General features: G+C 45.1%; 1 protein-coding gene across 1 annotated transcript; it reads left to right on the top strand.

Moving 5' to 3' along the window:
• Positions 1-16,225: 16,225 nt before the first annotated feature.
• LOC121095998 (epoxide hydrolase 1-like) lies at positions 16,226-27,322 on the top strand. Its single transcript, XM_040611430.1, is given in 11 exon segments — positions 16,226-16,334; positions 16,337-16,382; positions 17,680-17,703; positions 18,600-18,813; positions 19,581-19,761; positions 20,556-20,786; positions 21,163-21,292; positions 22,486-22,700; positions 25,439-25,547; positions 25,866-25,991; positions 26,939-27,322. Coding segments are annotated over 11 exon segments (1,572 nt in total). The 5' UTR covers positions 16,226-16,240; the 3' UTR covers positions 27,141-27,322.
• The last annotated feature ends 287 nt before the right edge of the window (positions 27,323-27,609 follow it).

Genomic DNA, 27,609 nt, shown 5'->3' with positions numbered 1-27,609 from the left:
TACTCAATTCCATGGACCCATAAGAAGGACTCAATCAGATTATCTCTGTGTTTATACTCACTTGCACCTGTGACTTGCCTAAATCTAACAACTTACAGGAGGTGCAATAACCATCTAAATACTAAGGACAATGTTTTAGAACAGGAAAACCAGAGAACTAAAGACTTGGAACAAAAATCTGTTTTGTGCTATCCTATCTATTTTTAATGGAGATTGTCCTGAATATCCTCTTGAAAAAATCCCATCTGGAAGTTGCTGGGGAATGAAAAAGACAGCTTGTTTTTCCACGGGCTGAAGTGGTTGCAGCTACTTGTTGTGTTGCAGGTGGGCAGCGGGCACGCAGCTGGTGGCTCCTGTGAGCCCATCAATTTGCCACTGTCATCACAGCTGCTGGAGATCCATTCCTGTATCCTGCCCTCTGTAAACAGCAGCTCATAACCACAAAGCACCAAGTGTCTCTGGTCCAGCATCAGCTCAGGGAGCCAGAGAGCTGCTTGCTGAAAGCTGCCTTCTGTTTGCTTGCAGACGTGTCAATATTTACTGAGTGAGGCTCCACTTCTGCCCAGCTGGAGCATGACAGCTTTGCCACTCTTGCACTCAGTGGCCCTATCTCCCAGCATTAACATCAGGAGGTGATGAGTGACCAGGCTGGCCTGATAAATGAGAAGAGATCTGCAAACAGAGAAGAGCAAACACTTCCTGGGGGGCTCAGGACACCTGCTGAGAAAGATGTTCTTTTTTGCAAGGATCAGGTAGCATATGATGTTGTATCAGGAGAGACACAGAAAGGTGCTGTTGGTGGTGTTGGGTGCTGGGGAAGGCCCAGCTGTGAGCAGCGGTACACAGTGAGATATTAAGGTGGCCCTGCAGGGGAGGCACGGTGCAATCTCAGAGCTGTAGCCGTGTTGCTGGGCTTTCAGCATAGCCCTGTGAGCGCAAAAGCCTGGAGTGTGCAGCAAGGAGAGGGGACAGATAGTCCAAGAGGTGCACCAGCAAGGTTGACCCCCTCTCCTCTTTCTGATTATATAGGAGATGGGGAAGGGAGGACACAGGACATACTTGCAGGAAAAGCTGCAAGGCAATTTAAGGAGAAAAAAAAAGAAAAAAAAAAGCTGGAAGGCAATGAGCTTCACTGCACGGTTACAGCTGCAGTTCCTCAGTTACCAAACGTGTATGAGTGAGCCATTACATGCAAATAAAAATCAAGAGGCCAGTTTCACCCATTAAGTCTTCAAGCTTAATTCTCTGGGATTTCACAGCTATTTGCAGATACTGTAGTGGTGGGCACATTACAATTAATCGTTTGAATTTGGCTGGAGCTTGCTGGCATGTTCTGCTCTGCATTAGGTGGACAATAGCTCCTAGTGGTGGGTACTGGCAGAAGTAAGGAATCACTAAACAGTGAAAAGGGCTTAGAAATATTGAGGGAGAATATTAAAAAAAGAATAAACTGTTCAATTTGGGCTCTTTCTTCTTGGTTAGTGGTTTTTTTTCATCCCTCTAGGGAAAGGAATTTAAATGACTGAAGACTGGGCCTTTTTGTACTAAGTGACACAGGAGCATAAGTTCCTCAGAAGTTGACTGACGCACCTTTAAACATCTATTAGAGATGTCAGTGTGGGTGGCAGCGTTTCTGTGCAGATTCAGAAAAAAAGAGAGGCTGAGCAAGGAGGATATGAGGAGAGGGGGTCCAGCCATTATATGAGTAAGTGGTGGCTTGATACAGCAGAGTGCAGAGTAAGGGAGGCAGGGATAGAGAGAGTATTGAAAGGAAGGTTATGGACAATGAAAGGAAGGCAGGAAAAAGATACAAAAATGGGGAATAATGTGGCTTATGCGCTAAGTGAGAAAAATGAGTTTTGGCAGCTGAACTGTGTATAGAATCAGGCAGTGTCAGTAACCCATTCTGGCTTTTCTGATGGGCAAGCTTTGCACCACAGGTGGTTTAACCTGGTTTGGGACTAATGATCTAGTGGTTCAGATCTCCTTTCTCATTATGGATTGGATGGTTCACCTCAGCGGGGCCCAGCATTCCACAGTTAAATGCTCATGCCTTATGATGACAAGGATTCATTTAAATGAATTTTTACAGAAAGGGCACCCCATGAAACAAGCTGCCACAGCAGAAAAGGGTACCAGCAGTGCCATACTTGGTACTGTCCTCTGAAGAGCAATGCAAGACTGCAAAGATCCCAGCCTTGCTACCCTGAGCTAGCAGAGCCTGAGTCAGACAGCAGCTGCACAGGGCTGCCTCCCAGGAGCAGGGTGGGCAAGATCAGGCAACATCTGTTCCCCTTTAATCTCTTGTTCCTTTATGTTTTGGTGTAGCACTTTTGTGTGTAATGAAATGAATTGCATGCTCTGGCACATCCCCAGCCACTCTCCTGGACAGTGGTTCCTCCGCCACGCAGTGCTGCTGGGAGTGAAGAGCTCTCGGAGGCTGGGATGCGTCAGGAGACAGCGCAGGCTACAGACTCAAGTGTGTTCCTGATGGCCCAGCTCCTCCTGCCTCACCAGATTCAGCAGGAGTCCCAGGGCTTACCAGACCCCATGAGGAAGAGGCTGAACTGTGTAAGTCAGTTCCCCTTCATGTCACCACTTCCAGATGTTTTGATTACAAGGGGTTCGTGTCAGGACAACCTCCAGGGCTTCCTTTCACTCACACCCCATTACGCAGTTAGTGTCTGCACCTGCAGGGTCTGCTCGCCTGGAGCTACTGACACTTCTAACCTCATGCTTATGCATTGAACATACTCAATTGTGTTAGGAGAAATGGAAAGAGGGGAATAATATACTAACAGTTTTCCACAAAGGTCTTGCTTCCACCACTGCCTCCAGAAGTTCACTGTGACCCTGGGAAGGGAGCCAAAGACATTCTCCTGCTGAGAAAAGCAGTCACAGATACTCTGTGGCATCTTTCTCCATTTAACCCCCTGCTGAAGGAGCTCACAAAGCAGCATCCAGGGCAGCAGCCTGGAGTGTGAAGGCTTGTGATACAAAGGATTTAGGCAGACTTCAGGAGGGGAGGTGCTTTTCTCTCCAAAGAATGTATGAAACTCTAGATAACTTCCTTCTGCCTCGGTGTTTGATGGTGTCCTGCAACTCCTGCTGGTCAGGAAGCATAGGAGGATAGTATTAATTGTCTTCCACCTCTGAGCCTTTCAAAACATGAGGGCCAGGATCCATGCAAATGCCTGTCATCCAGGAAATCACCAGCAAGAGGAACGCACACAGAACTGAACTTAGCTGAAGCAGTCAGGCACCAGCTTCTGCACGACAGCATGCCGCACTCAGGAGCAGTAATGATGGCAATATTGCACATGGAAGAGCAGTTCAGATGGAAAAGGGATGTCAGGAATACACAATGGGACAGATACTGGAGGCTAGCAACCCCAGAGCAGCTCCAAAGGATTGTGAAATGACCCTTTTCCATGTCCAGCTGTAAGACAAAGCTGGCTGGATCTATATTCCCAAAACTCAGAGCAAGGGAGGATGAATGAAGCATGAGGCCTCCAAGCCTAAGAGGGGGCTGCTCTTTCAGATTTCCTAGACCAACATAATTTCACACTGGCAAGTGTCTTTGCTTTGGTGGACGCAATTCTCCTCCTCTTGAAGTCAAAAAGGGATAGTGTGGGATAACAGCACTCTGCAGCTAAAGTAAAAGAGTGAAAAAACACCTGGAAAGCTGTGCTGCTGCCCTCCTGTGCTGATTCTGGCTGGGATAGAGTTAATTTTCTTCATAGTAGCTAGCATGGGCTATGTTTTGTATTTGTGCTGAAAACAGTGTTGATAATACAGAGGTGTGTTCGCTACCGCTGATCAGGGCTTACACAGCGTCAGGGGCTGTTCCGCTCCTCACACTGTTCCACCAGCGAGCAGGCTGGGAGTGCACAAGAAGCTGGGGGGGGGACACGCAGGCAGGACAGTTGACCCCAACTGGCCAGAGGGACACTACATACCATGTGGCATCATGCTCAGCATGTAAAGCTGGGGGAAGAAGAAGGAAGAGGGGATGTTTGGAGTTATGGCATTTATCTTCCCAAGTAACCATTACGGGTGATGGAGCCCGGCTTTCCTGGGGATGGCCGAACACCTGCCTGCGACGGGAACTGGTGAATGAATTCCTCGGTTTGCTTTGCCTGCGTGTGTGGCTTTTGCTTTACCTGTTAAGCTGTCTTTATATCAGCCCACGGGTTTTCTTACTTTTACTCTTCCAATTCTCTCTCCCATCCTGGTGCCGGGAGAGTGAGCAGCTGTGTGGGGCTGAGCTGCCAGCAGAGGTCCAAGAGGCAGGAGCCAGCAATGGCCATGACCTGTTGGTGATGCACCAGCGGATATTTGGACACCTTTTCCTGTCCCCATCTCTGTGCTAGAGGGAGGATTCTGGACTTTCTCACACTTCCTCCCTCATGGTCTGTGCAGCAGGGAGGGGTTGTTATGGCTGGGGAGCACATATAGGTGTGGAAGCTATTGCTGTTCCACAGGTCACTGTTCAAGGACGCAATCCTTTTTTTTTCTTTCAGCCTCACAACAGCTTTATTTTCCAGAAGCCAGTGAAAACAGGATATGATGAAATCAAACGAACCTCACTGACTGCTTCTCCCAGGAAAACAGCCTATGGGCAAGGACCCTACCAAAGCCAGGAAGGAACTGCCAGGAAAAACAAAAATCTCCTAGCAGTGACTTCCCCTCCAGCTAGGGAAGCCTCTGCCATGTCTTCCATAACAAAACAGTTTGTATCTCCCTCTTCATGTCACTGCACAGGTCAGGTACTTGAATGCATTGCCAGATACCCTTTGTGTGTTGCTTTGCAACAGTGGAACCTATGAGTAGAAGATACTAGAAACCAACACGGAGCAATAAGCACTTCAGTACCGGTCTCCTTTCCCCTTCTCATCCTCAGCTCAGACATACCCCGTTTGGGAGCCTGCAGAGGGTGCTGGTAAAGAACAGATAGGGCTTTATGTTGCCACAAAAGCCACGAGTTAGTGCCCTCTATTGGAAAATCACTTTGTCTTTTTTTTTTTTTTTTCCTAACATATTCTCACTTTGCAGAATAGGGACCTGTTTTACGGGTTTATGTGCTCCGCCGGGTCCCAGCTGCTGTGCCATGGAGGCAGGAAAGCTTTGAGGCACAGAGCTGCCCACACCAACTACCCAGAAGACAGAAAGAGAAATTTGTCCTCTTTCCTGGGAACCAGTGGTTCTCAAAACAAATGAACACTCGCTTGGTTTGCTTTTGCTTAAACAGAGATCCAGGCTTGAATCAGAATTAGTCAAAGCAAAAGCTGTTTGCTCTTTGATTATTAATCTTTAACAGGAACCTGAAAACAGTGGATGGTAGGGATAATGCTCTAGCAGAGATGGTGCATTAGTCTGCCTCCAGGGTCTGAGATAGGCTGATGTATTTGAGTGTTGACTCCTCGATCTCAGGGAAAAATATTGCTGCAGACTGTAGGAAAAGGATCTGGTTAGCCATATTTACACATAAGCCTTCTAAGAGGAGACAACAGATTTGCCAATCTTTTTTTTTTTTTTTTTTTTTTTAAGGCCTATCATCATTGGTGCAGTTCAGTCCTATAATGGGACTGTTAGAAGAATTAGGATTTTCTTTCTCAAGTAGGGGATCTGTGAAGGGAAGGAGGAGTTGCTGTCTTTTACTGCTTTCTGTTTGGAGTAGTTACTTGCGCTTGATTTGCTTCCCAAATTTTCAGGCTCCATCACACTTAGGGCATGCCTACCACAGCATCAGTGTTTAACTGCAGCGTAGCAACTGTATTTAAACTCTTAACAAGGATGAAGTAACAGCAAGACAGACTTCCAGGAAGGCCAGTCAAGTCTAGTCAGGGGCTTGAGCAAGCTTGTTAGACCACACTGCTGCAGCTTCATTGCAGCTGGCATCCCAATGACTTGGAGCTAGATGAGTCTGCTGGTGTAGCATTCCCTTCTCCAATTGCATTTTAAATAAGAAACATCTTGTGGATCCTTCTGCAAAGTCCTGATGTATAACAGGGCACTCCACATGCTGGACAGGTCCAGAATTGCTCCTTTTCCAGGCCTCTCCAGTGGCCCCAGATCACCCTGAAGTTTTTGGCTCTGTTCTTTTTAAGCAAATGAATCCCAAACCCGCGCAGGGAGCTCTGCACAAAAAGCTCATTTTCATGCTGGCATGTTCCAGGGGCTAGTGTGGTCCCATCACTGGCTAAAGGAGGTAGATGGAGAGACAGAAAGGGAAGAAAAGGAGAGCCTGATATGGGGAGGTTTGAATTTGAGTGCCAGGTGGGTGATTGACAGCTGGCAGAGGGAAAAGCAGGGGAAGAGATGTCTCTCAGCTCTACCAGTGTCCCTCAGACCTCACCAGCAAGGGATACTGAGAGGGGAACAGAGCAGGAAAGCTGGGGTGGTTGCACAAAAACACCCACTTGGTGCCACAAGGCAGAAGGGTATGGCAGAAGTACAGGCTGGGCTTGGACAAGCAGACAGGAGGTGCCACCCCTGCACTGCCCTGGTTTGTAACACTTGCTTTACTGAGCACTGCTAACCTGGGCAGGCTGGCACCTCCTACCAAACGATGGGTCATGCCTCTGTCTTAGCACCATTTTCTCATGTTGTGCTTACAGGCACACTCAGAGCCTCCCCTCTCCCTGAACACTGCGTTAAGCTTTTCCCTTCCCGAGCAAAGAACGGATACTAACCTATGCCCAAGTGCCACAGCTTTAGCTCTGCAGCTTAGCTCTGCCTTCAGCCCTGGCACAGCATGATCCTGCCAACTATGTATGTTCTCAGGTTGCAAAATCCACTCTTTGAAGAGGCTCAGGCAGCACCAGGGCTTGCAGTGTCACAGCTCTGCTAGCTTGCCCAGTGCATCCAGCTCACCCTGTCTTATCCCTCTCAGCCCCTTACTGTGACTCCTTGTGCCTCCCTCCCACCTGGTCAGGCAGCTGGGGAGGGCTGCTTGCCCCTGAGGAGGGACCAGACTGGACTACTTCCATCACGGCCATCCTGTGGACCATTGGAGGTGCTCAGTTGTGTGCACACTGCACAGTTCCCAGTCCCCTTGGGTCCCTCCGGCCCACAGCTCGCTTCTGGTTCACCTGGACACCTCATCAGCCACTGCCATGAGGCTCTGGCAATGTTGTGCTATGGTACACAAATCCATGCAGTGAAGAAGCCAAACCTAGACTGCAGGGCAGGCAGAACTTCTCTGTCTCCTCTCTAGACCTCTCTGCACACGTAGGTGGCATTTCACATCGATACTATAAATTCAGCACTCCCTTCCACTCCATGTTCTAGGCACCAGCTCAGTGCTTGCACAGGGCAGGATGCCTCCACTACCCTCTCCACCAGAAAAATAATTCTCCGGAATCAGAGCATATGGTGATGTGTTCCACTGGCTGCCTCCAACCATTGTCATGCCTGATCAAGGGCCCCAACACCTGCTTCCTTGGAAAGGCATGAGAAGGTGAAGTATCCCTGTCCTGAAATCAGTATTGCTCTAGAGCACCCCCACAAATATGTCACAGGCTGGCAAAGAAGAAAGATCCTCCTTGGGGCCATATGTATTTTGAAAGTTGTGGATGGGAGAGAGCAGCTTGGATTTCTTGGGACTTTCTTGAAGGAATGACTTCTCTTTTGTAAAGAATTTCTTACTTCGTGGTATCCCTATCTTCCTGCCCACCCAACAGTGGTCTGCTTTACTCACTAGTCATCTCCTGACTGTCACGTAGACTGTGAGCTGATCTCCATGACCAAGGGTCTGTGTTCCTGGCTCGTACTGTCCTCACCCTGATCTTTCATTAGAGAGTCAGAATATGAATACTTCCAATTCACAACCCAGTATCTCACAGGTAGGAAAAATGTGAGAGGAAGAGCAGGCACATTTTCCTTGCCTCATTTCCACCAGTTACTGGTAGTTTATCTCCCTTTATTATGCTAAATAATTTCTCTTCACTCTTCAAATATTTGGAGACCAGGATCCTGCTCCTAATCAGTCATCCCTTAGGCAAACTAGATTTTGCTTTTGTAATGTTTTTTCTGCATAGTAGCTCCAGCCTCCTAATCATCTTTGTTGCTGTTCTTTAAGCTGTTTCCCATTTGTCACAATTTTTCTGGTAATGCGGTTACTCAAAGTGAGCGCAATATTCCAGGCACAGGAACCCCGTGTGTCCCGTTGCGTGTGTGATGTTGCCCTCAGGTGGTTACTCCAGAGAGAAGATGCAGCTTTAAAAAAACCTCCAGTGTCTTCAGGACAGAGATTTGTAACTGCATGAGAGCTGTGGAATGGATAACTGCACTCTTTTAAGTGATGCCTTTGTGACAGAAACCAGGATTACACTGGCTTTTTCTGGCTCTCCATCCTGAGCTCTAACTCTCTGTGTTTAAAGTGTATTTCACCATGTGGATGCTGCTGTGCTTAAAGAGCAGCAGGAATAACCTCAGCTTCAGTGAGCCACACAAAGCTGAATGGAAATCCTAAAACAAGAGGCACAAGAACTGACAGATTTTCACCATCACCAACTTTATTAACAATAATTTTATGATTACAGCTACTTGCCTTGGTGACATTTTTCAGCAATTCTTTTTATCTCAGAATTCTATGCATCATAAAATTACATTTCCTTTCTTTATTACATCAGGTGTTGTGTAACTCCCAGATTATAATCCATGTCAAGTCATGAAGGGTGTTCAGCAGGTGACAAGAGACTTTATTAAAGGTCAAATTAGATATTCATTATGATAGTCTCTCCCCTGACTCAACTCTTCATAAAGCTAAACTGTCCTGCTCACTCATTCCTTTCTCCCATTACAGCCTCCACTGTCCCAGTGATTATGGTGCCAGTTTTTTTCTGCCTTTTCTATTCCTCTCTGCCCCTTTGTTATGGAAGTGACCATACTTAACACTGATTTCAAAGTGGGGATGCATAGCTGATTTATTTTGGAATTGTTATGGTGATATATACATTCCTGACCTATTTGATACACGACACCTTATTTTGGCTTTGCTTTGCTCTGCACTGAGTTTTCTCTCTCAGCACTGTGCTGTCCACAGAGGTGCCTGGAGTTTTTCCCTGAAATCAGCTCTAACTCAGAATATTTCATTTAAATATTAGGTCAGTGAAATATTTTTTCCAGCTTCCCTTAACTTATATTGGCATACAGAGAGCTCCATCTGCAATCACTTTGTGCCACTTACCCAACTTTTGGTTCATTCCTGCTCCCACTGAATGTAAATGCCAAAACATGAATTAGATTTCAAAGCAGCAGCCTTTACTAGGGCCTTTTGAAGTTTTTCCCGGTCGTTCTCTATCTTACATAGATTTGGCTGCCTCACTAAACACTTCATCCTCTAGATGTGGTGCAAAAGCAAGCGGTGGTCTTGTCAATGGCACTGAAGATTTCACCATTAAAACCAAACGAGCTGGACTGGATCATTCTTGGCTACCGTATGTCTCAGCACTGATCATGGGGGATGTTCCTTCTGTGAGCCTTGCAACTCCTCTCAGTGCAACACTGCTAAAAAATAGGTGCTTTCTCCTATGTTTTCTTTCACAACTTCATTTTTGTTCCTTGCTTCCTGCAGAACCAGTGCTGGTGCAAACACTGGGTATGTCTATAGATGTGTCCTCTCAGTAACTTTTTGATCTGTTTGCTGATTTCACCAACTTTGGCAAGCAGACATTTCAAAATTAGTTCTGAAAGGTGTTTCTACACATTTCATGAAAACTGATTTCTTTGGAAGTGCAGGGGGGATTTTATAAACATACCTAAAGGAAACAAAATCTTAGAACAATTCAGTTGTTAGAAAGTTTTTGTGTTTGTACTTGCAAAATACAAATTCTTTGTATTTGCAAATAGTAGCTGTATTTTGCAAATACGTGTAGGAAACAAGGCTTCATTAGTTAACACTGCTTGTGGAACTGCTTATTAATCTTTGGCAAGGATTAATTCTGCAGCTGTTGTTGCCCAGTTTTCTTAATAGCCACTTGCAAAGGGCTTTACCCTTGTACCTTTGGGAAGGGCCAGTCAGTTACGTATGCTGGGATTTTGCTTAGAGAAGTCTTTCCAAGAATGCTGAAAAGCTGGAGGAGAAAAAAAATTTACACTTACAGATTTGTTGATAGAATCTTGTTTACCATATTCAGACCAATATCTTAAAATACAATACCTAATTATTTTCCCAATTGTATTTGTGGGTCCTGATATAATGCTTAAGGTCCATAGTGCTGCTTTCTTTAGGTGAGATATCTGCAGTGCTGTTATTACATTATACTCAAACATCACTCGTTTTCCAGACTAGATGTTTTTAATGAAAAATGAAAATCATATCCTTATGTTAGAAGTTCAGCTGATTCAGTCTTCATTCTCTTAATGCCTCTGGACCTGATGAGTCTCCTCATATTACTGTTGTTGTTGTTGTTATACAATGTAGGCATAACAACTAATAATGGACAGTAGGAAAAACCATAAAGAAATAAATAATTTGGAAAGGAGGCCACAAATATTTCCAAATAGCTAACACAGTTCCCCAAAAGGGAGGTAATAACGCACAGGATTAGAGCAGAAAACTCTCCAAAATTTCCAGCGAAGTGAATACAACCTCTCACAAACCAGATCTCTTCTTGCATGTTTCTTCAGGCCTGCAAAGGGGAGCTCACACACTCCAGCAGCCCTTCAGCTGCCTGCCATACCGACTGTGGGAGCTCTGTGAGGGCCAAATGCTCAGCTGATGGCACTGCAAAACCCATGCTTAGATTTGGGCTTCTCCTTTTCCCTCCGAAGCCCTTCGTTGTAAGAGCTAGTTTCAGGAAGGTGGCTGTGCAGAGCTACAGTAGAGCGGTGGGACAGAGACAACCTGCCCCACTCTGCAACGCAGCTACCCCTCGCAGCCACTGAGCACTCATGCCCACCGAAAGCAAGAACAGGAGTTTTCCAGGATAAGGATGGAGAAAAGCAACTTGGGATCTGGCCTGTCATAATAGCTACTGTTACAGGATCCTCAGCAGCGATCATTGTTATTGAGAAGGATGGAGATCGTTCTTTACCATTTCTTTCTGCCTCAGCCAAATAGTTGCTGTTAACTGCTTTTTTAGAGATTTTTTTTGTTAAACTAAATAAATCATTGAGTATAGACCCTCTACACATACTAATTTATATGCAACCCTTTGTTGAAGATAAGGCCTTTGTTTCTGCCACCAGTGTTTCTTCACTACATTAATGACAAATCACCCAGCATATTCTTTTCCATAAGACATTTATATCTATATTATCCTACAAATCTTAAGACTAGTCCCTCTCTCAAGTGCCTTTGGTCAGCTGCATCCTTTTTTTAAAAAAAATGATTCTTGCTTTCTTTGCAAGATGGTAATTTTACATGGCTTGGAGCAATGGTTGCAGGAGATATGCAATGCAATCCTAAGATTGTAAAACAACAAAAATGGGATAACTGAGCAGAGTTTAAAGTTATATCTGTACTGATTGTATGAAGTTCCCTTCTGTATAAGAAATTCCTCATGTCTGCTGGGCACCTGTGTTAGCTAAGCCAAGTCTGCAAGCCTCCACCACACTCACCTACCAAAACTCCACAATGTGTCCAAGCCCAAAAGGGCTATCCTTCACTTTACGTTCCAGGATTAACACTGCTAGCATGCAGCACAGCAGTACCCATATCCTAGAGCACAGAAAGGTCTTGTACGCCCGACTTTCAGTCCATGGCCTGGCACACATGCAGGCACTATCACATTTTGTGCATCCAGGCTCTGAGCACAAGCTTCCAGTGCCTGCTGCCTGCCTCCCATCACCAATATCCCCAAGATTATCCCTGGGGTATCAGTGACCTAAATACACTGGTTTGGATTTGAAAGTTGCTTTTGTTTTTAATGTTGCTGAGTCTCTAAAACCAGCACACGTAACAAACTGCCTATTTCCAAGCAGCTGTTGTGTAATTTTGCTCCCCACCCCCAGAGATGTTGCCTGCCATTCATTTAATGGGCTCAGTTTCACTGGGAAGTGCCTGGAGGAACCTCTTAGCTCCCTAATTAGCAACAGAAGGGGCCAGTCCTTGCTGGAGGTAGTAGTGAAACGTTTGTGAGGTCTCCCGACAATAAGGGAGACAGAGAAGGGGCCATTTCCAGCTGGGAAAACAGTAACTTTTCTTCAGCATACAGTGCAGAGCAGAGGACTAAAGAGATGTTAGGGGGAAGGTATACGCAGAAATGAGGATGGGGTTTCTGTGCAAGAAAGGAGCATTTGTGGAGGAGGAGGCAGAGGTTGGAGAGATTGTCCTGGGCTCTCCCAAGCTGTTCATTGCTCCTGCAATCTAACTTTTATGTAATATACCATGGAGCAGCACAGAGGCCTCATGGACTGGCTACTGGTGAGGGCAGGAGCAAGGTATTGCTGCCGTCTGCTCTCAGATGTTTGAGCTGGCTCTTGTAAGTAAGATTCAGGAATTAACAGCTTGGAGGTGCTTAGGAGCTCAGTGTTTCCTCCAGGGACGTGATCATTGAGGCTGAGCACAGAGCCTGCCATTCAGTGCTAGAGTAGACTTTGGTACCAAACAAATCTCCCACCAACCAGCTGAATGTCCTGAGACCTCACTGGAAAGGTGAAAACTTTGCTTGTCCATTGAAAGTAGGGTGATGTGCTGGGGGCTTTTCCTTAACCCCAAGGACACAGCCACACGTGGTAAGATCTCCAATTTTTCCCATCTAATCCCATCTCTGGGCATGGCTTTTTTCATACAATACCAGTTGGAAAGAGTTGCATGTGCATGGACAGTCCCAGCTTGGACCTGTTGGACCATGGGGACCATTTTCCTTTAGAAGTCATGCAGGGAAATACAGCATTCAGTGTCTTTGGCCTGTAGGAGCAAAGATCCAGCATAACAAATGAAATCCTTGTTAGCCTTAAGGACCTTCCTTAAAAGCAAAGGAAGAACATAATGTTCAAAGACAGAGTGATACCATGGGGCAAGCAGGGTTTCAGGAACCTGGAAGAGCACAGGAGAGATCTGAAGCTTCCAGTTGCCCTGCCCTGCAACATCACTGGCCAGCAGCTTACTGGTAGTGGCCACCAACCAGAAAAAAAGAAGAGAGCTGGTCCCTGGTATAAGTCAGGAGACCATATTCACAAAGATCCCCTGTTACTGAGCACCATTTGCTTTCTAGTAATGCTTAAGACAGTGAACCTGATTTTGTGCATGCAAAAGGAAAATTATGCAGCAATGCCTTCATGCTGTAAGATGATGACTTGATGATCTTAAAAGGTCTTTTCCAACCTCAACAATTCTATGAATCTATGATTCTGTGAATGGCAGTGCATTACAGTTGGGGCCATAAATCCCAGCAAGGGCCTTGCAACGGCTCTAAAGGTCAGAATAATCATTTCCAAGTTGCGACAGCATCTCAAGCTATAAAAGAGCTACGTTCAAAGGTTTTGTGCTCCATTCTTACCCCTGTTCAATAGCCCATTTCATAATGAGAAGTCACCAGCTTTCCTCCCTGTGTTTCAGGTTTCAGTATTAATGGCATTGATGAGGCTTGGATTATGATTATGTGAAACCGGCAATGAGAAACACATAAAGTCCAAAATAGAAAAAAAGCCCAAATAGAAAAAAAAAGTGGTATTACGGGTGCTGCGAGCTCCTCTTCCCCACAAGAGGGCACCCAGTATTTGCAGAACTACTGCTTGGCCTTTGGGTGCTTTCTCCAGCGGCAGGTCACGCTGTACCAGCAGTAGTGAACGGGTCTGGGAGGGCTGGCAGGTTGTGTTGTGTTTCGCTCCTCCTGCTTGTATCCAGCTGTTAAACCAACTGAAAAAATACATTACGGTAACATTTCCATGTCTGTATTTTCTATCATTGCTGCAGGGGTGATCCTGCAGATCAGTGACAAGAGCAAGAGAAAAGCGTAGGAAACAAGCTTTCTGATAGTATGTGATTTGTGCAATGGGAACATATGAAATCCCTTTATAAAATGATGCCTGTCACACAGGGACTGCGGGATGGCAGCATTTGGAAGTTTAGACAGAGATGCAATACTGAGATACAGCGTATCAAATTTTATTCTCTCTCCTTTTGGTTTTTTTTCCCATGCCAGAGTAGCAGCTGAACCAGCAAAATCACAGCACTGGGACAGAGGCAGAAATTTTTCTAATAGTGCTCCGAAGGGGCTTTTTAAAAATGGGTTTGCTAAGACGTCTGTCATTAAGAATAAGGGATCCTGCCCCAATGCAGGGAGATGCTCTGAGACATTTTTGCAGGTCCTTTCCTGTGGGATTCCCCTTTCCATTTATGAGACATGCATCAAAATCTCGTGGGAGGCAGCCTTGCTGTCTCCAGCAAGCAGTTTCTGCCTGAATTTGTGCATTTTGGCCTCTAGAGGTTGTAAGAGAGGAGGGGAAAACCCCCTTGCTTTCCACTGCTGCTGCATCCCAGGATGGAATTTCCTCCGGGAACCCTTTGACCTCTGCTCACCAGCACTCACACAAAACTCCTGCACATACCCTGCATTTCAGTAGACGGGATCCTGGCATCCCAGCTGTTTCAGATTTATCTGGGGTGAAGGTGGTGGTGTGGTGTTGCCTTTTAGCCCCAGGGTATTAGTGGCCTTGGTGTGTCACCTTGTATCTTAAGTAAAAGCCATTCTGACTTTCCCAAGCCTTTTACACAGAAAGCAGCAACTTCTGTCTTTTCTTTGTAGCTGTAACTAGCTCTGCTGGCTCTTCTCCCACATTCCTGGTATAGATAAATTCACTCACAGCTGTTTAAGCCAGTCCTTCCTCCACCAGCCTTTATGCTTTTTCCCAGTGCTAAGTAAGAAACAGAATTTCCTCAAGGTCTCTTTTGTCTACTGAAGACATCACAGCCTGCAGTACCTCAACCTGGCTCCTTACAGGGCCCTCAGCTACCTTCCACATGGGTTGTAGTTCTTTCCCCTTGTTGTTAATAATTCTCTTGTCTTCTGACTATAGTCCCTCTGCAATCAGGGATATCATCTTCCAAGGGGCCTCAAAAGAGGTTCGTTTTGTTTGGGAAATAGAACCTTAAAGCTAAGTAGTCCCAGACAGACGTAACCAGAAATAGCTGTGGTGTAGCAATAAACTGAACTTTGACCAAACAAAGGATTTACAAGCTTTTCTTCCTGATGACTCTTTTTTGATGGCATAGTGGCTGCATATGAAGTCACATTAGTAGTATGAGACCTAACCATCACAGAGCTCACTGGTGATGGTACTTTGCTTAGAGCATTGCATGGAGATAGGAATCATTTTCTCTGACAGTAAGATGTAGTTATTCCTGGACTGAAGCACAGCAAGGACACAATTTAGGAAAGAGGAGCCTTTACCTAGTAAGATTTTACTAACCATGAAGGAAATGAAGTCTAAAAATGAGCTAAAACAAAGCATTGATTTCTGTGGAAAATGAAAAGCAACTTTTCCTTTTTGTTTGGGCTACTGCAGATCACAGGTGCATATGGAATAGAGCCACACAATGCACAGGTCGGGAGGGGCACATGGAGGTCAGCTCATCGCAGCTTCTGCTCAGAGCAGGTTCAGGTAGATCAGGTTGCTCGGTGCCTTGTTCCTGTCAAATTTTGATTGCCTCTAAGGATGGAGATCCCACATCCTCTCTGGGCCCCTGTCCCAGTGTCTGGATACCTCCATGGTAAACTAATTTTTCCTCACATCTAACCAGAATTCCCCTTCTTGCAATTTGCATCCATTGCCTTTTGTTCTTGGTCCATTTTTCCTACACTCTCCACTAGGTAGATGTAGACAGCAATAAGACCCCACCCTTTGCCTTCTCTTCTCCAGGCTGAACAAGCCCAGGTCTCTCTGTCTCTCCTTGTACACCACATGGCTCCAGCCCCCCAGCAGCCTGGTGGCCCTGACCACCAAGGGTGGGCAGCCTCACTCCAGCCTTTCCTCTGCCAGCAAGGCCAGAACTGGACATGGCACTCCAGATGTGGTCCCACAAGTGCTGAAGAGAGCGAAGGATCACCTCGCTCAGCCTGCTGGCTAACAGCTTGCTATCTAGCCCTGTACGCACTGGCCTTTGCTGCACCTTGTGGACTCAGGCTCAGCTGAGGACCTCAGGCCAGGCTCTGCAGAGCTGCTTTCTATGCATCTGGCGTCCAGCCTGTGCTGATGCACGGAGCTGTTCCCTCCCCGTGCAGGACTTGGCATTTGTCTCTTGTTGAGCTTAATTTGCAAGTGCACATTTAGGCAATAGGTGGCACTAATGGTTGATGTAGCTTGCATTGTCACCAAGAGCGTCACTGCGGAAGAGAAAGCCAGCAGAGGAGACACCTGGGTTGTTTCGCTGGGAGCTGTGATAGGCAAGGAGGAGCAGATATGTGGCAGGAGATGCTTCCAAACGCCTGGTGAGATCTCTTTGGCACAGGGAGGAGGGACTCTAAACAGGGGTCCCCAGGGTTGGGGCAGGAGAAAGCCCCTGTGGGGTCCACCAGGCCATCGGTGGGTGGGAGCATGCAGCTGAGCTTTCCTGAGCATGGGTAGGGAGGAGGTTTTATAAGACTGAGCCTTGTTCTGTGCCACTCAGAGAGCTGTTTCTGGGACATGCTTGCTTTGTTAGCAGTGCCGAGTTTGTGCTGTTGCCGTGATAACTGGTTTCATGCCTCTGACTCACTAAACTCCAGGATGTAAGTGCAGGGGGTTGTTATTACTTCTTGCATAAGCTACTCAGCCTCCAGGGAGGTGGAGGCTGACACTGTTTACTCTTAGGAGCTCTTGTTCTTCTTTGTCTGGGAGTGGTTTCAGGAGATACTTCCTTAAAAATCACATAGACTGTCTCAGAGATCATTACCCAATTGCCTTCACCACTGCAGGGGTGTCCAGTACAGGCACTGTGTTCTGCATCACGGGTAGCAGTGGGAAAGGGTACTAGGCAAAAAGAAACACCCAGTGGACTTGGTTTTTCATGGAGTTTCCTGTCCTTTTCATTTTTTTTTGTCTCAAGGCATTGTAATTATGACACCAAACAGCTCCCTCATCTAGCTGCCTTCCACAAGGCAGAGTAACAAGACTTTCTCTGTTGCTTCTAAGTTTTTGGTAGATTTTAGATTCTGCTTTTCTTGCAAGAGAATTTACCAGGCTAAAAGAGAACCAAGGAGGATGTTTTCTTTTTCTTGTGGGCAGATGAGACCTAAAAGCTTGGTATCCAGTCGGGAGTAGTTGGAAGTAGCAAAGGTACAGCAGCTCACTGAACCTGAACAGGGAAGAGTCCCACAAGCCGCTCCTCATGCCAGCCCTGGGCAGGATGAGTACCACGTGGCTGGCAGCAGAGTAACCCTTGAGCTTGGAAGTCCCCTGCCAAGGCTGTGCACCTATCGCTACACAGCTGCCTAAATAAACTATTTACTTGGCTGAAGTAACACAGCCCTCTGTAGGATGAAACACCGCAAGGACACCTACCCAGTTGTTCAGTGCCTTTTATCTAAATTGTGCTGAAGGAGGGAATATTATGGTGACAAACTATCTAGCTAAAACACAGCCCAGAAACACTGTCTGTGTTGCCAGATAGCTGAACAGCTTGTGATCCCATGGCTGCGCGGTAAATGGTGCTGGCAGGGGATGTTCTTTGCACCATCCCCAAGGGATGGTACCATTCAGACAACACTATCAGACTGTAAGAATCTTTTTTCCCCCCCCATTTTCTAGGGATGGCATCTTGTCCCGGATCAGGTAAGTGAAATAGCTGCTCTGTGCTGAGGAGTTCATTTTTTATTAGCACCCTGGTTGGGGCACAGCATAGTCCCTTCCATACCCTGTATGACAAAAAAATCTTCATTCACAGTCTTCTTTGAGCACCCTGCAATAGCCCCAGACAGCTCTGCTAATCCCCAAGGGAAGCTGGAGAGCTTGAGGCACAGGTCAGAGGGATGGGAAGGGACACTACATTTAGGACTGATTGCTGAGGGGTTTGAAGAGTTTTAAAACATTGCTGTCTGTCTGTTAAGTCCAGCTCTGGTGCCTTAGCTCCCACACCTCAAGAAAGTCTGAAACTTTGCTGTCTAGGTAAGAAAAAGAGGCACCAGACAGACAAGTTGAGACCTTTACCTATGGACAGCTATGGTGGAGGGCTAGTGTTGCCCTAAAAGATGACTGAATCTGTAGGGGAGCTATGTATATAGCACAGTCAAGGGGCATGTCTAGCACATCCAGCTGTCTCCAGCAGCTGAAAACTCTTGTCTCTGCTCCTCAGCCCACTCTGTGCAGTTTTTATTCCTGAATCTGTCCAGGTGCTACTATCCCATTCACTTCAGTACCTGCCTTAAAACAGATAGATCCAGATCCTACTGATCCTTGTCTCCCAGGGCACACCTGGTTCATAAGGAGAGGGACAGAGAAGCCTTGTGATTAACAAGTCCTGATCAGCAAAGGCTTAAGGTCCCTAAGAAACACTGGTAGATGTAACCCTGCCACAAATCCTGCCTGCAATCTTCAAAAATAACAGAAACACCCAGCCCCTGCTGACTACATGGGTTTTGTTACTCACAAAAAATGTGACTACAAGCCTCAGCATAGTCCCTTTACCCTTGACACTTCTGTTGAGCGCAAACAATTTTATGCCTCCCCAGGTCATTTGAATGTTCTCAGAGGAATGCAGTCCTGGTCCCTGTGGCCGCTCTGGGGGTTGGAGGGATGCTGGTTTACTGGCTGAGGTCTAGACACAAGATCAAGACTATTGAAATGGGCAATGGATGGTGGGGCTCAGATGAAAGACCTCTAAAAGGGAAAGAAGATGAAAGTATCCGTCCCTTCAAGATTGAAACATCTGACAAAGAAATTGAGGTACCCGTGGCTGGGATGTAAGGAGGGGCAGAAAGCTGCAAGGCGGAGCCAGTTTATTACCCACCTTACTGCTTCGAGGTGATGTCTTGGGGGCAATAGCCAGTACAGGTCCGTTAGATGATGCTCTGGCTCACTGCCCTTTATGAATGGGATTTGAGCTCAGATTCACTCCAATGTCTCTATGCTTTCTGAGACCACAGACTCTCCATGCAACCTGGGGCTGCTCCTGCAGAAAGGCCATGCTTTGAGCAGCAGAATTTGACAGCAGGTCTGCAGTGGTGGAATGGGGTGGGGGGGCACCGGGATAGCAATGGCACCAGTAGGGCAGGACTGAGGGGCTTCCACAGAGGACAGGGTTGGAAGGGTGAAGAAGGATGGGGTCCTTCTTCCTTCTGTCCCTACAAGCCTGTCACTAATTATCTGGCCAACTAGCAGTCAGTAGCACAGGCTGAGCTGCTTATTCTTCTCTCAGCTGGCAGTGCTGGCAAGTTCCTAGTGCCAAAACCCCTAAAGCCAGTTAGCAGTAAGGCGAGCGTAGAACCCGCTACTCCTGGGTGCCCTAGGGGAACTGCTAACCTGTAGAAAAATATATTCCCCATATAAATGATTCAGGAAGTTATACAGAGTATGGCACTGCTTCAGGGGGGCTTGTGGTGTCCCAGAGAGAGACACAGAAGCCAGTGGAGCCAGGAGAGCCTGTTCATGCCTGCCTTAGCATAGGGCACATGCAGGCATCTGGCCAGCCTTGCAAGAGCTCCTGTCCGCAGGACCTGCATCGCCGCCTGGAGCAGGCACGCTACACACCGCAGCTGGAAGGGGCTGCCTTCCACTACGGCTTCAACTCCAGCTACCTGCAGAAGGTGGTGGCCTACTGGAGGAACCAGTTTGACTGGCGCAAGCAAGTGGAAATCCTGAACAAATATCCCCATTTCCGAACCACCATTGAAGGTGAGGGGGTCTCTGTGGCTTGAGCAGGTCTCACTCTGAAATGCACAGAGAGAATGGGGGGCTTTAAGAGGTTACTATATTTAAGACAACAGTATGCATAACAGCTTAATGAAGGATCAGTAGTGGAGGCTATGTTATTAATAACCCTCTATAGATTAAGATTATTGCACAGTGGTGATAAGATTAGGTCTGCTTGAAGATGGGCTTCATCTGGCTCTGAACCTGCGCTAAATAACAATGAGGTCTTCTTCTGCTATTGCCTTGAAGCCACCTTTGAAAACTGTAAAATTTACCCAGCCCCTGAGGTTGGAATATTCACCACCACCACCACCACCCCCCAGTTTAGCCGGGTGAGGTTAGCCAGACTTTAGATAAGTGATCTGCAGGTTAAACTTCTATCCTGCACTTACTTTTTTCATGTTTCTCTTTTTATCACCCACACATTTTGTAATTTAGTCATGTTTTTGCACGTGTCTTAGCTGCATTATGCGATTCACTGAAGTGCAGCTGTACTTATATACTGTAAGACCCAGTTTCTCAGGAGGTGGATGCTCAGTCTCCTGTGACCCCAGTAACTGGGACTGGGATCAATACCTCTGTCTGTAAGTAAAAGATGAGACACAGGTAAAATACCAGGCATGTCCTTTCAGCTAGGCATCTTCTTGCCATGGGTTGATTGTGTACTTTCTGCTGTGAATGCTAATCACAGTTTTGCCACCCTCCTTCTTCAGAGTTCAGAACAGAAACTGTGATGGAACTAAGGCTTTAATTTATCTGTCTTGGATGTGTGGCAGGGATTGATATCCATTTTATCCACGTGAAGCCCTCCTATGTCCCTCACGGTCGAGCTGTTCAACCTCTGCTGATGGTCCATGGCTGGCCTGGCTCCTTCTACGAGTTCTACAAGATTATCCCTCTGCTCACAGAGCCAGCTGAGCATGGCCTGAATGAGGGTGACATGGTGTTTGAGGTCATCTGCCCATCCATCCCAGGCTATGGCTTCTCGGAGGCACCACACCAGAAAGGTGAGCGATGAAAAGGCGCAGTTGGAATTGCTAGGTTCTTGGAGCCTCAGTCATCCCTGGCCCTCACCAGGGAATGCAGTTTGTGAATGCAGATGCTTGGCTCTGCACTAACACCCATGTGGCTGAGGCTCTGGGGCTGGCTGTGGAGATCTGGAAGGTAATGGTAGCTGGAAACCAGGTCTGCTTTCCACTTTCTCCACTTTCCACTGAATTTCTATCTTGTGTTCACTGTATTGCCAAGGAGCAAGGCAGAGCAGCATAGCACACTGTGCCTTTACACAGCAGCATACTCATGTGCCTCTGCCAGACCATGATCTTTGGCCAGGGGATGATACACCAAGACAAACAGGTTTCCTCTGTTTCTCTTTACCTACAGGCTTTGACAGCAAAGCAACTGCTCGGATATTTCATAAGCTGATGAATAGATTGGGCTTCAAAGAATACTACCTACAGGGAGGAGACTGGGGATCTCGTATTACCACAAACATGGCCCAGATGCTGCCACAGTGAGTAGCAAAGGGAATCAGTGCAGAGAAGGTTTCTCCACTTCTTACCCTACCTTCTTGCTCCATGGTCCGGGTCCTGCCTTCTGTTTGCCCTGCCTCTCATCGCCTTCTGCTTTGTTTTCTCCAGGGGTATCCCCACCCCTGTGCATTCAGTTATATTCATGTGCTTTGCATTGATACTGGTATTTGCATTCTCACGCTTTCTAAATTTCATAGAATCATAGAAGCATTTAGGTTGGAAAAGACCTTTAAGATCATTGAGTCCAACCATAAACCTAACACTGCCAAGTCCACCACTAAACCAGGTCCCTAAGTGCCACATCTACACATCTTTTAAACACCTCAACCACTTCCCTGGGCAGCCTGTTCCAATGCTTGACAACCTTTTCAATGAAGAAATTTTTCCTAATATCCCATCTAAACCTCCCCTGGCACAACTTGAGGCCATTTCCTCTCATCCTATCACTTGTTACCTGGGAAAAAGTGACCGACACCCACCTTGTTACAACGTCCTTTCACGTAGTTGTAGAGAGCAAGAAGGTCTCCCCCAAGCCCCCTTTCCTCCAGACTAAACAAGCCCAGTTGCCTCAGCTGCTTCTCACAGGACTTGTTCTCTAGACCCTTCACCAGCTCCATTGCTTTTCTTTGGACACATCTTTCTTGTAGTGAGAGGCCCAAAACTGAACACAGTATTCGAGGTGCAGCCACACCAGTGCTGGGTACAGCATCACTGCCCTTGTCCTGCTGGCCACACAATTTCTGACACAAGCCAGGATGCTGTTGGCCTCCCTTATCTAGGGAAGAGTTGTACAGAGAAAAATGGAGTGCTGTTTGGCTTCTCTTTCACTAGGCGTGGAAGTAAGCTCTGCTGCATTTTGATTTGAGACCTCAAGGATCATCCTCCTAAATCAGGAAGGAGATAAATTTAAAATTGGCAGGGAGAAAAGGAAGGAGCTCAGCCTTTCAGCAACTGAGCAGTACCATGAAGTATAGGACTTTCCTGGATGGAGATGGCACCAGCTGTACCATTTTTAACTCTCCAAAATTTTTTTGAAATCACGATAAATGTGAAGGTCTTATGTATTTGGCTCAGTGAAATGCTTCTATTACAGCTCCCGTCAGACTTATTTTCTAGAAAATTTGGAAACAGAAAATTGCTTGATTTAACCTTCTATTCATTAACTTGATTTCAGATCTGTGAAAGGGCTTCATCTGAATCTTATCTTCGCTGGCAGACAAGGTTTGAGAAGGATGATTTCTGTGATGCTTGGGGCTTATATACCATGGCTCGTAGGCTTTACTAGGGAAGATGTTCGACGTATGTACCCTTTCATCCAGAAGAATATACATGAACTATTGCGAGAGTCTGGATACTTACACATCCAAGCCACCAAACCAGACACTGCAGGTAATGAACCTTCTCTATATCACTATGAACTTTGTATACTGACTGCTTAAGGCGTATAAAAACATAGTTGAACAAAAGCCAACCATGTTTGAGAAGCAATGAATTCTGGTGACTGAATGCAAGACATGGGGACAAGAGCTGTGTAAAAGGAAGTGAAAAGGAACCACTTAAAAAAAGATGGAGACTACAAATACCACTTTTCAAGGTCTTTTAAATGGCATACCACTTCTCTATGGCAAAGAACCCTTTTGCAAAAAGCCTCTTAAAGTAAAGCACAGGACCCTGAAATTGAAGCTTCTAGAAATAAATGTGGGTGAAAACAAGAAAAATACCATAAGCAAGTGCAATGTGAAACTTGCAGAAAGGTAGACACAGCCATAATACCTGAAGCCAGAAGCATGATGTAGTGGGGCCAGTAGATAAGGAGTCTGAAGAAAGGTATGGCCATCTCAGAAAAGTTAAATGATTTATTTGTATAATATTATCAAAGATTATGGGGTATGCCTTTATTGAAATAATCCCTCATCAGGAAAGACAGCAGAGCTGTCTCAGACTGGCATCAGGTATGGAGACCATAGAATGAATAGCACCCCGTCCTGGCATTTAACTGGAAAAGAGGAAACTCAAAGTGAAACGTCATCCAATGCCTAGTCTGTTGCTTGAACTGATTGCAATATCAGAGAAATAAAAGGAGACAAACCAGATACCAGGTTGGGGTTTTTTGGGTTTTCTTTTCAAAAGCCAAACAGTGAAGACAGCCCACAGAAAAACAAAGACCAGTATGTCTAGTGTCTGATCAGAAAAGTAGCAGAAATGTTTTTAAAAGGAGAATTGATTTACAGGTGATAATATCACAGGGAAATCATGCTTCAAATATCAGAGCTCTGGCAGAATCAAGAAGCTGTGGATCTAGTAATGGAACATATTTAATTTAAAAAAAAAGTTTTGTTGAGGTTCCTTCCCCCAGTGTTCTTAAAGACATTAAACTGCCTTAAGAAAAGGATTAAGTTCATAGATTAATAACTAGTTAACATGAGAATTCTTGAATATAAATAAGTAAGCAAGTTCCGGGGGAGAGAGAGTATCACAAAATTCTGTGCTGGCACCTGTACCTTTCAGTATGATCCTAGTTTCTCTACAGATAAAAGTTAATGGTTAAGTGAAAATCTGACACCTATCCAGGGTTTGGTTTAATCTAAAGATAAATGTTTTTGTAACTCTCTGCAGTTAAGTGACTGGTTGATTAAACTGACCGATAAAAACTGATGTCACCAAAGTCCAAAGCAATTTAAGCAGAGGAAGAAAATCACAGTGGGGTCTAGTTTGGTTGCTGCTATGCGAGAGAATCCAAGAGTCAAGGACAGTGCTTTGAAACGTCAGCCAGCTCAGAGTTTAAGAGAATCTTACAAACTCTTAAAGAAAGCAAAAAGAGAGTAAGATAAAACACTAAATCCATGATATTTAGAATCTCTTCCACCCCTGTTTCATTAATATATTTTATAATCAAAAGAATACATGAAGGGGAGAAAAAGAGCCCTAAAGTGACCAAGCAACTTCCATACAAGCACTGTACATAGTCTAGGACTCTTTAACCTGGACAAAAAAGAAGAGCAGGGATTTTGTAGCACACTAAAATTGTGAAAGGTAGAAAATAAATAGGCGGGAAAAACCACATATTTCCTGCTTAGTCTCAAAAAATATCTATATTATCAGTTTAGTTCTCATTAGGCAGGTTTAAAGCAAAGCTACAGTATTTTCACTCACCAGATGCTGTGGTACCTAAGATGTGTACGGGTTGAATCATTAGTAAGCTGCAAACAAGACTGGTATTTCTGAGCATCCAATCCATGAAAGTTGAATACAGTGATTCAGAGACAGCTTTCAGCTCAGAAAATGCTCACCTCCAGACAGGTCATATGCTAGCTGGCACATTTTAGCCTGCCCTACCTTTGCTGGTCAAAGCATTTACATGACTTTGATTTGTAGCAAATCACTTTAGGCCTGACAGCGCAGGGAAACTTGTGCCAATGCACAAACTTACTTTGCATTAACTATGTCCACTATTAAATTGAAATCACATTGTGCATCATCTTCTACGAAGTCATTCAGTGCTAAAGTCACACTAAAATACACTTGAGAGTAGGCAATTCTAAGGATACTGTAAAACTACAGCCTAGAGTGTGGTACAAGAATTTTCCCAAGGCAAGCTCTACCACTGCTGAAGTAATCCCTACCCGTTTTACAAGTTAAAACACAGATATAATATGCTGTGTTTATAATGTTTGTTAGCATTCCCCAAAGGCAGGAGCAGATAGCAGATACACAACACTCCACTGTTTAAATTAGATAGAAAGTGAATAGCACTCCAGGTCCCAGTTAGCCCTCCTAAGCAGGACAGTGCTCCCAAACAGTTTATCTGAAATTTCTTTTCAGAGTGTAATCCCTTTACATCTGAATTTGCTCTTTCTGCCACACATTACCAAGAAGCCCAGAGGATTTTCTTAACTCCTGGTTTCTTTTGTATAGGAATTACTCAACTTTATAGTGCTGTCAGTTATAGCCAAAATTCCATTGGGGTGAACTTTTCAAGAATAAAGTACTACCAGGGCTAGTAAAATGCACTCTTTACTGAATTCTCATAGAAAACTCTGAAGAACTGATGCAAGCCCAGTTTAACTCCCACTGAAGTATTTGCAATGCCAGGCAACTGCAATGGTTCTCTTGTTCTCCCGAATTAGGTTGTGGACTGAATGACTCCCCTGTGGGGCTTGCTGCATATATTTTGGAAAAATTCTCTACCTGGACAGATAAATCATTTCTGCATAAAGACGATGGAGGCTTGGAAAGGTAAGAAAACAGGTGCTCTTCCATGAGAGGACTCATTAAAAAAATGAGCAATGGTAACTAATGAGGAGATAGGTAAAAGACTGGCCAAAGCTGAATTTTGAGCATGAAAGATTACACATTAGTGTAAACTTACAGCAGACTGCCTGCACACTACTGCTTCAGCACCAGGCAGTTTTGCTCTGGGCACATGGGTGCCAATTAATTTGCTGCTTGAAAACAAGTGGAGGACAAGAACAACTGTTCTTCAGGGCATGAGCCCAATACAGCGTATTGAGAAACAGCTTCCAATGAAATGTCTTCATCTTTTTCTATCAATAGCAAATACACTCTTGATGAGCTTTTGACCAATGTGATGATTTATTGGGTGACATCCTCCATTGTGTCCTCAATGCGATTCTACAAGGAGAACATCTCCAAGGACCCTGGTCTAACAGGTGATGCCAGGTAATGAAGTGGTAGGCGTAAGAAAGATTTGCAAATGAGATTGAACCGCATTTGCCTGTATAAACATTTAGATCACTTACAACAGCAAACTTAACTTGTTAAAAAAAATAATCCAAGTTCTTATTTTCTTTTGATAAAAATAGTTGAGTCATTTTTCTTTTGAATCTGTAATTCACACAAAGTAGCTTGTAGCCAAGACAATGCAGCAGACTTATCAAAGTATATTCAGTCTTGTGTTCAAAATACAGGTCTATATACTTATTCGTCAAACAACTGTGATCTGTGGCTCAGTTCAGTTCAAACAAAACAGAAAATCAGGAGCATTTCAAAGAGAGAAGTTTAAACTGAATTAGGAAGGATATGGCTTAGTGGTGGATAAAACTAACGACTACAAGTGTTAAGCACAAACTTGGGGAAGCAATTTGGAGAGCAGTACCTTCTAACAAACCAAGCACCTTCTAACAGCCACTGACTTTAAGATGACTGTAAGAGAGGCTGACCAGAAAATGCTGCAGAACAGAATTCCATGTGATTGGTCATACAAACAAATAGAAGAGTCTTTTTCTTTGTACTTTCCTCAACCCATTTGTTACACTGGTACTATAAATTCTAAAGTAAACTTGAGCATGCTCATTTCTGACTTTCACAAAGAGGTGATGAGTCTTGCCATTTATTGCAAAACGATAAAACAAGGCAAGTTTAAAAATATGAAACATTTCAAGATTGAACTGTGTGCGAAGTTGGCTCTACTTTACATTTTTGGGTATCATATTCTCATACTCAAGGAGATCCAAATACAAGCGAAGCTTTTCAGCAGAGTACAAACCACAAAATGTGTTGCTGTGGTGAAACTCTGCCAGCTGACTGTGGCAATTACTAGTCAGGAGGTTTTTATAGAGTTTCCCCAAGACTTTTTTTCAAAAATGCACTTAATTAATGTCTTCTAGGTTTGCAGTATATGTTCCCACGGGGATTGCAGCTTTTCCTCAGGAGCTAGTACATACACCACGGGTCTGGGCAAAGGAGGTCTTCAAGAACATCATCACTTACTCTTACATGCCACGTGGAGGGCATTTTGCTGCCTTTGAGGAACCAAAGCTTCTGGCACAAGACATCATGCACTTTGTCAGAAAGGTGGAACAGCTGTGAACATGCACTTTAGATAGCTATATAGAACAGAAGCAAGTTGTTCTGCCACCAGCAGAACCTTTACTTTGAGGGATTAAATAAATCCAGTGTTGTCACATAGAGAAGACAACACTTTATTTTGATGATCATTACAGTACTAAAATTGTTAATGAAGCTCTAAAGCTTTTCTAAAGAATAAAAGAAAAAAAAAAAATAAGCATCTAGTCTTCTTTCACTCCTGGCACCATATCATTGCTGCACTCATAGTTCAAGTATAACAGAATACATAAACAGTTTAATGCAATAACATTGCACTCATCTGGGGAAGTAGAAAGAAACCAACCCCTTGATCCTTAGAACTAAGGCTTCTATTTAAAAACTTCTTTAAACACTTGAGTGCTAGCATCTTAAATATGCATTACAAGCAGCTTTGGTGGAAGTGTAAAGGGTTTTGATCTCCTGAGCACAAACAGTCCTACATTCAAGTTAT

The sequence above is a fragment of the Falco naumanni genome, chromosome 12 (genome assembly GCF_017639655.2).
Source record: "Falco naumanni isolate bFalNau1 chromosome 12, bFalNau1.pat, whole genome shotgun sequence".
In the NCBI taxonomy this organism is placed as follows: domain Eukaryota; kingdom Metazoa; phylum Chordata; class Aves; order Falconiformes; family Falconidae; genus Falco; species Falco naumanni.
Note: the sequence above shows the minus strand (reverse complement) of the source record. Positions and strands in the feature narration are given on the sequence as shown.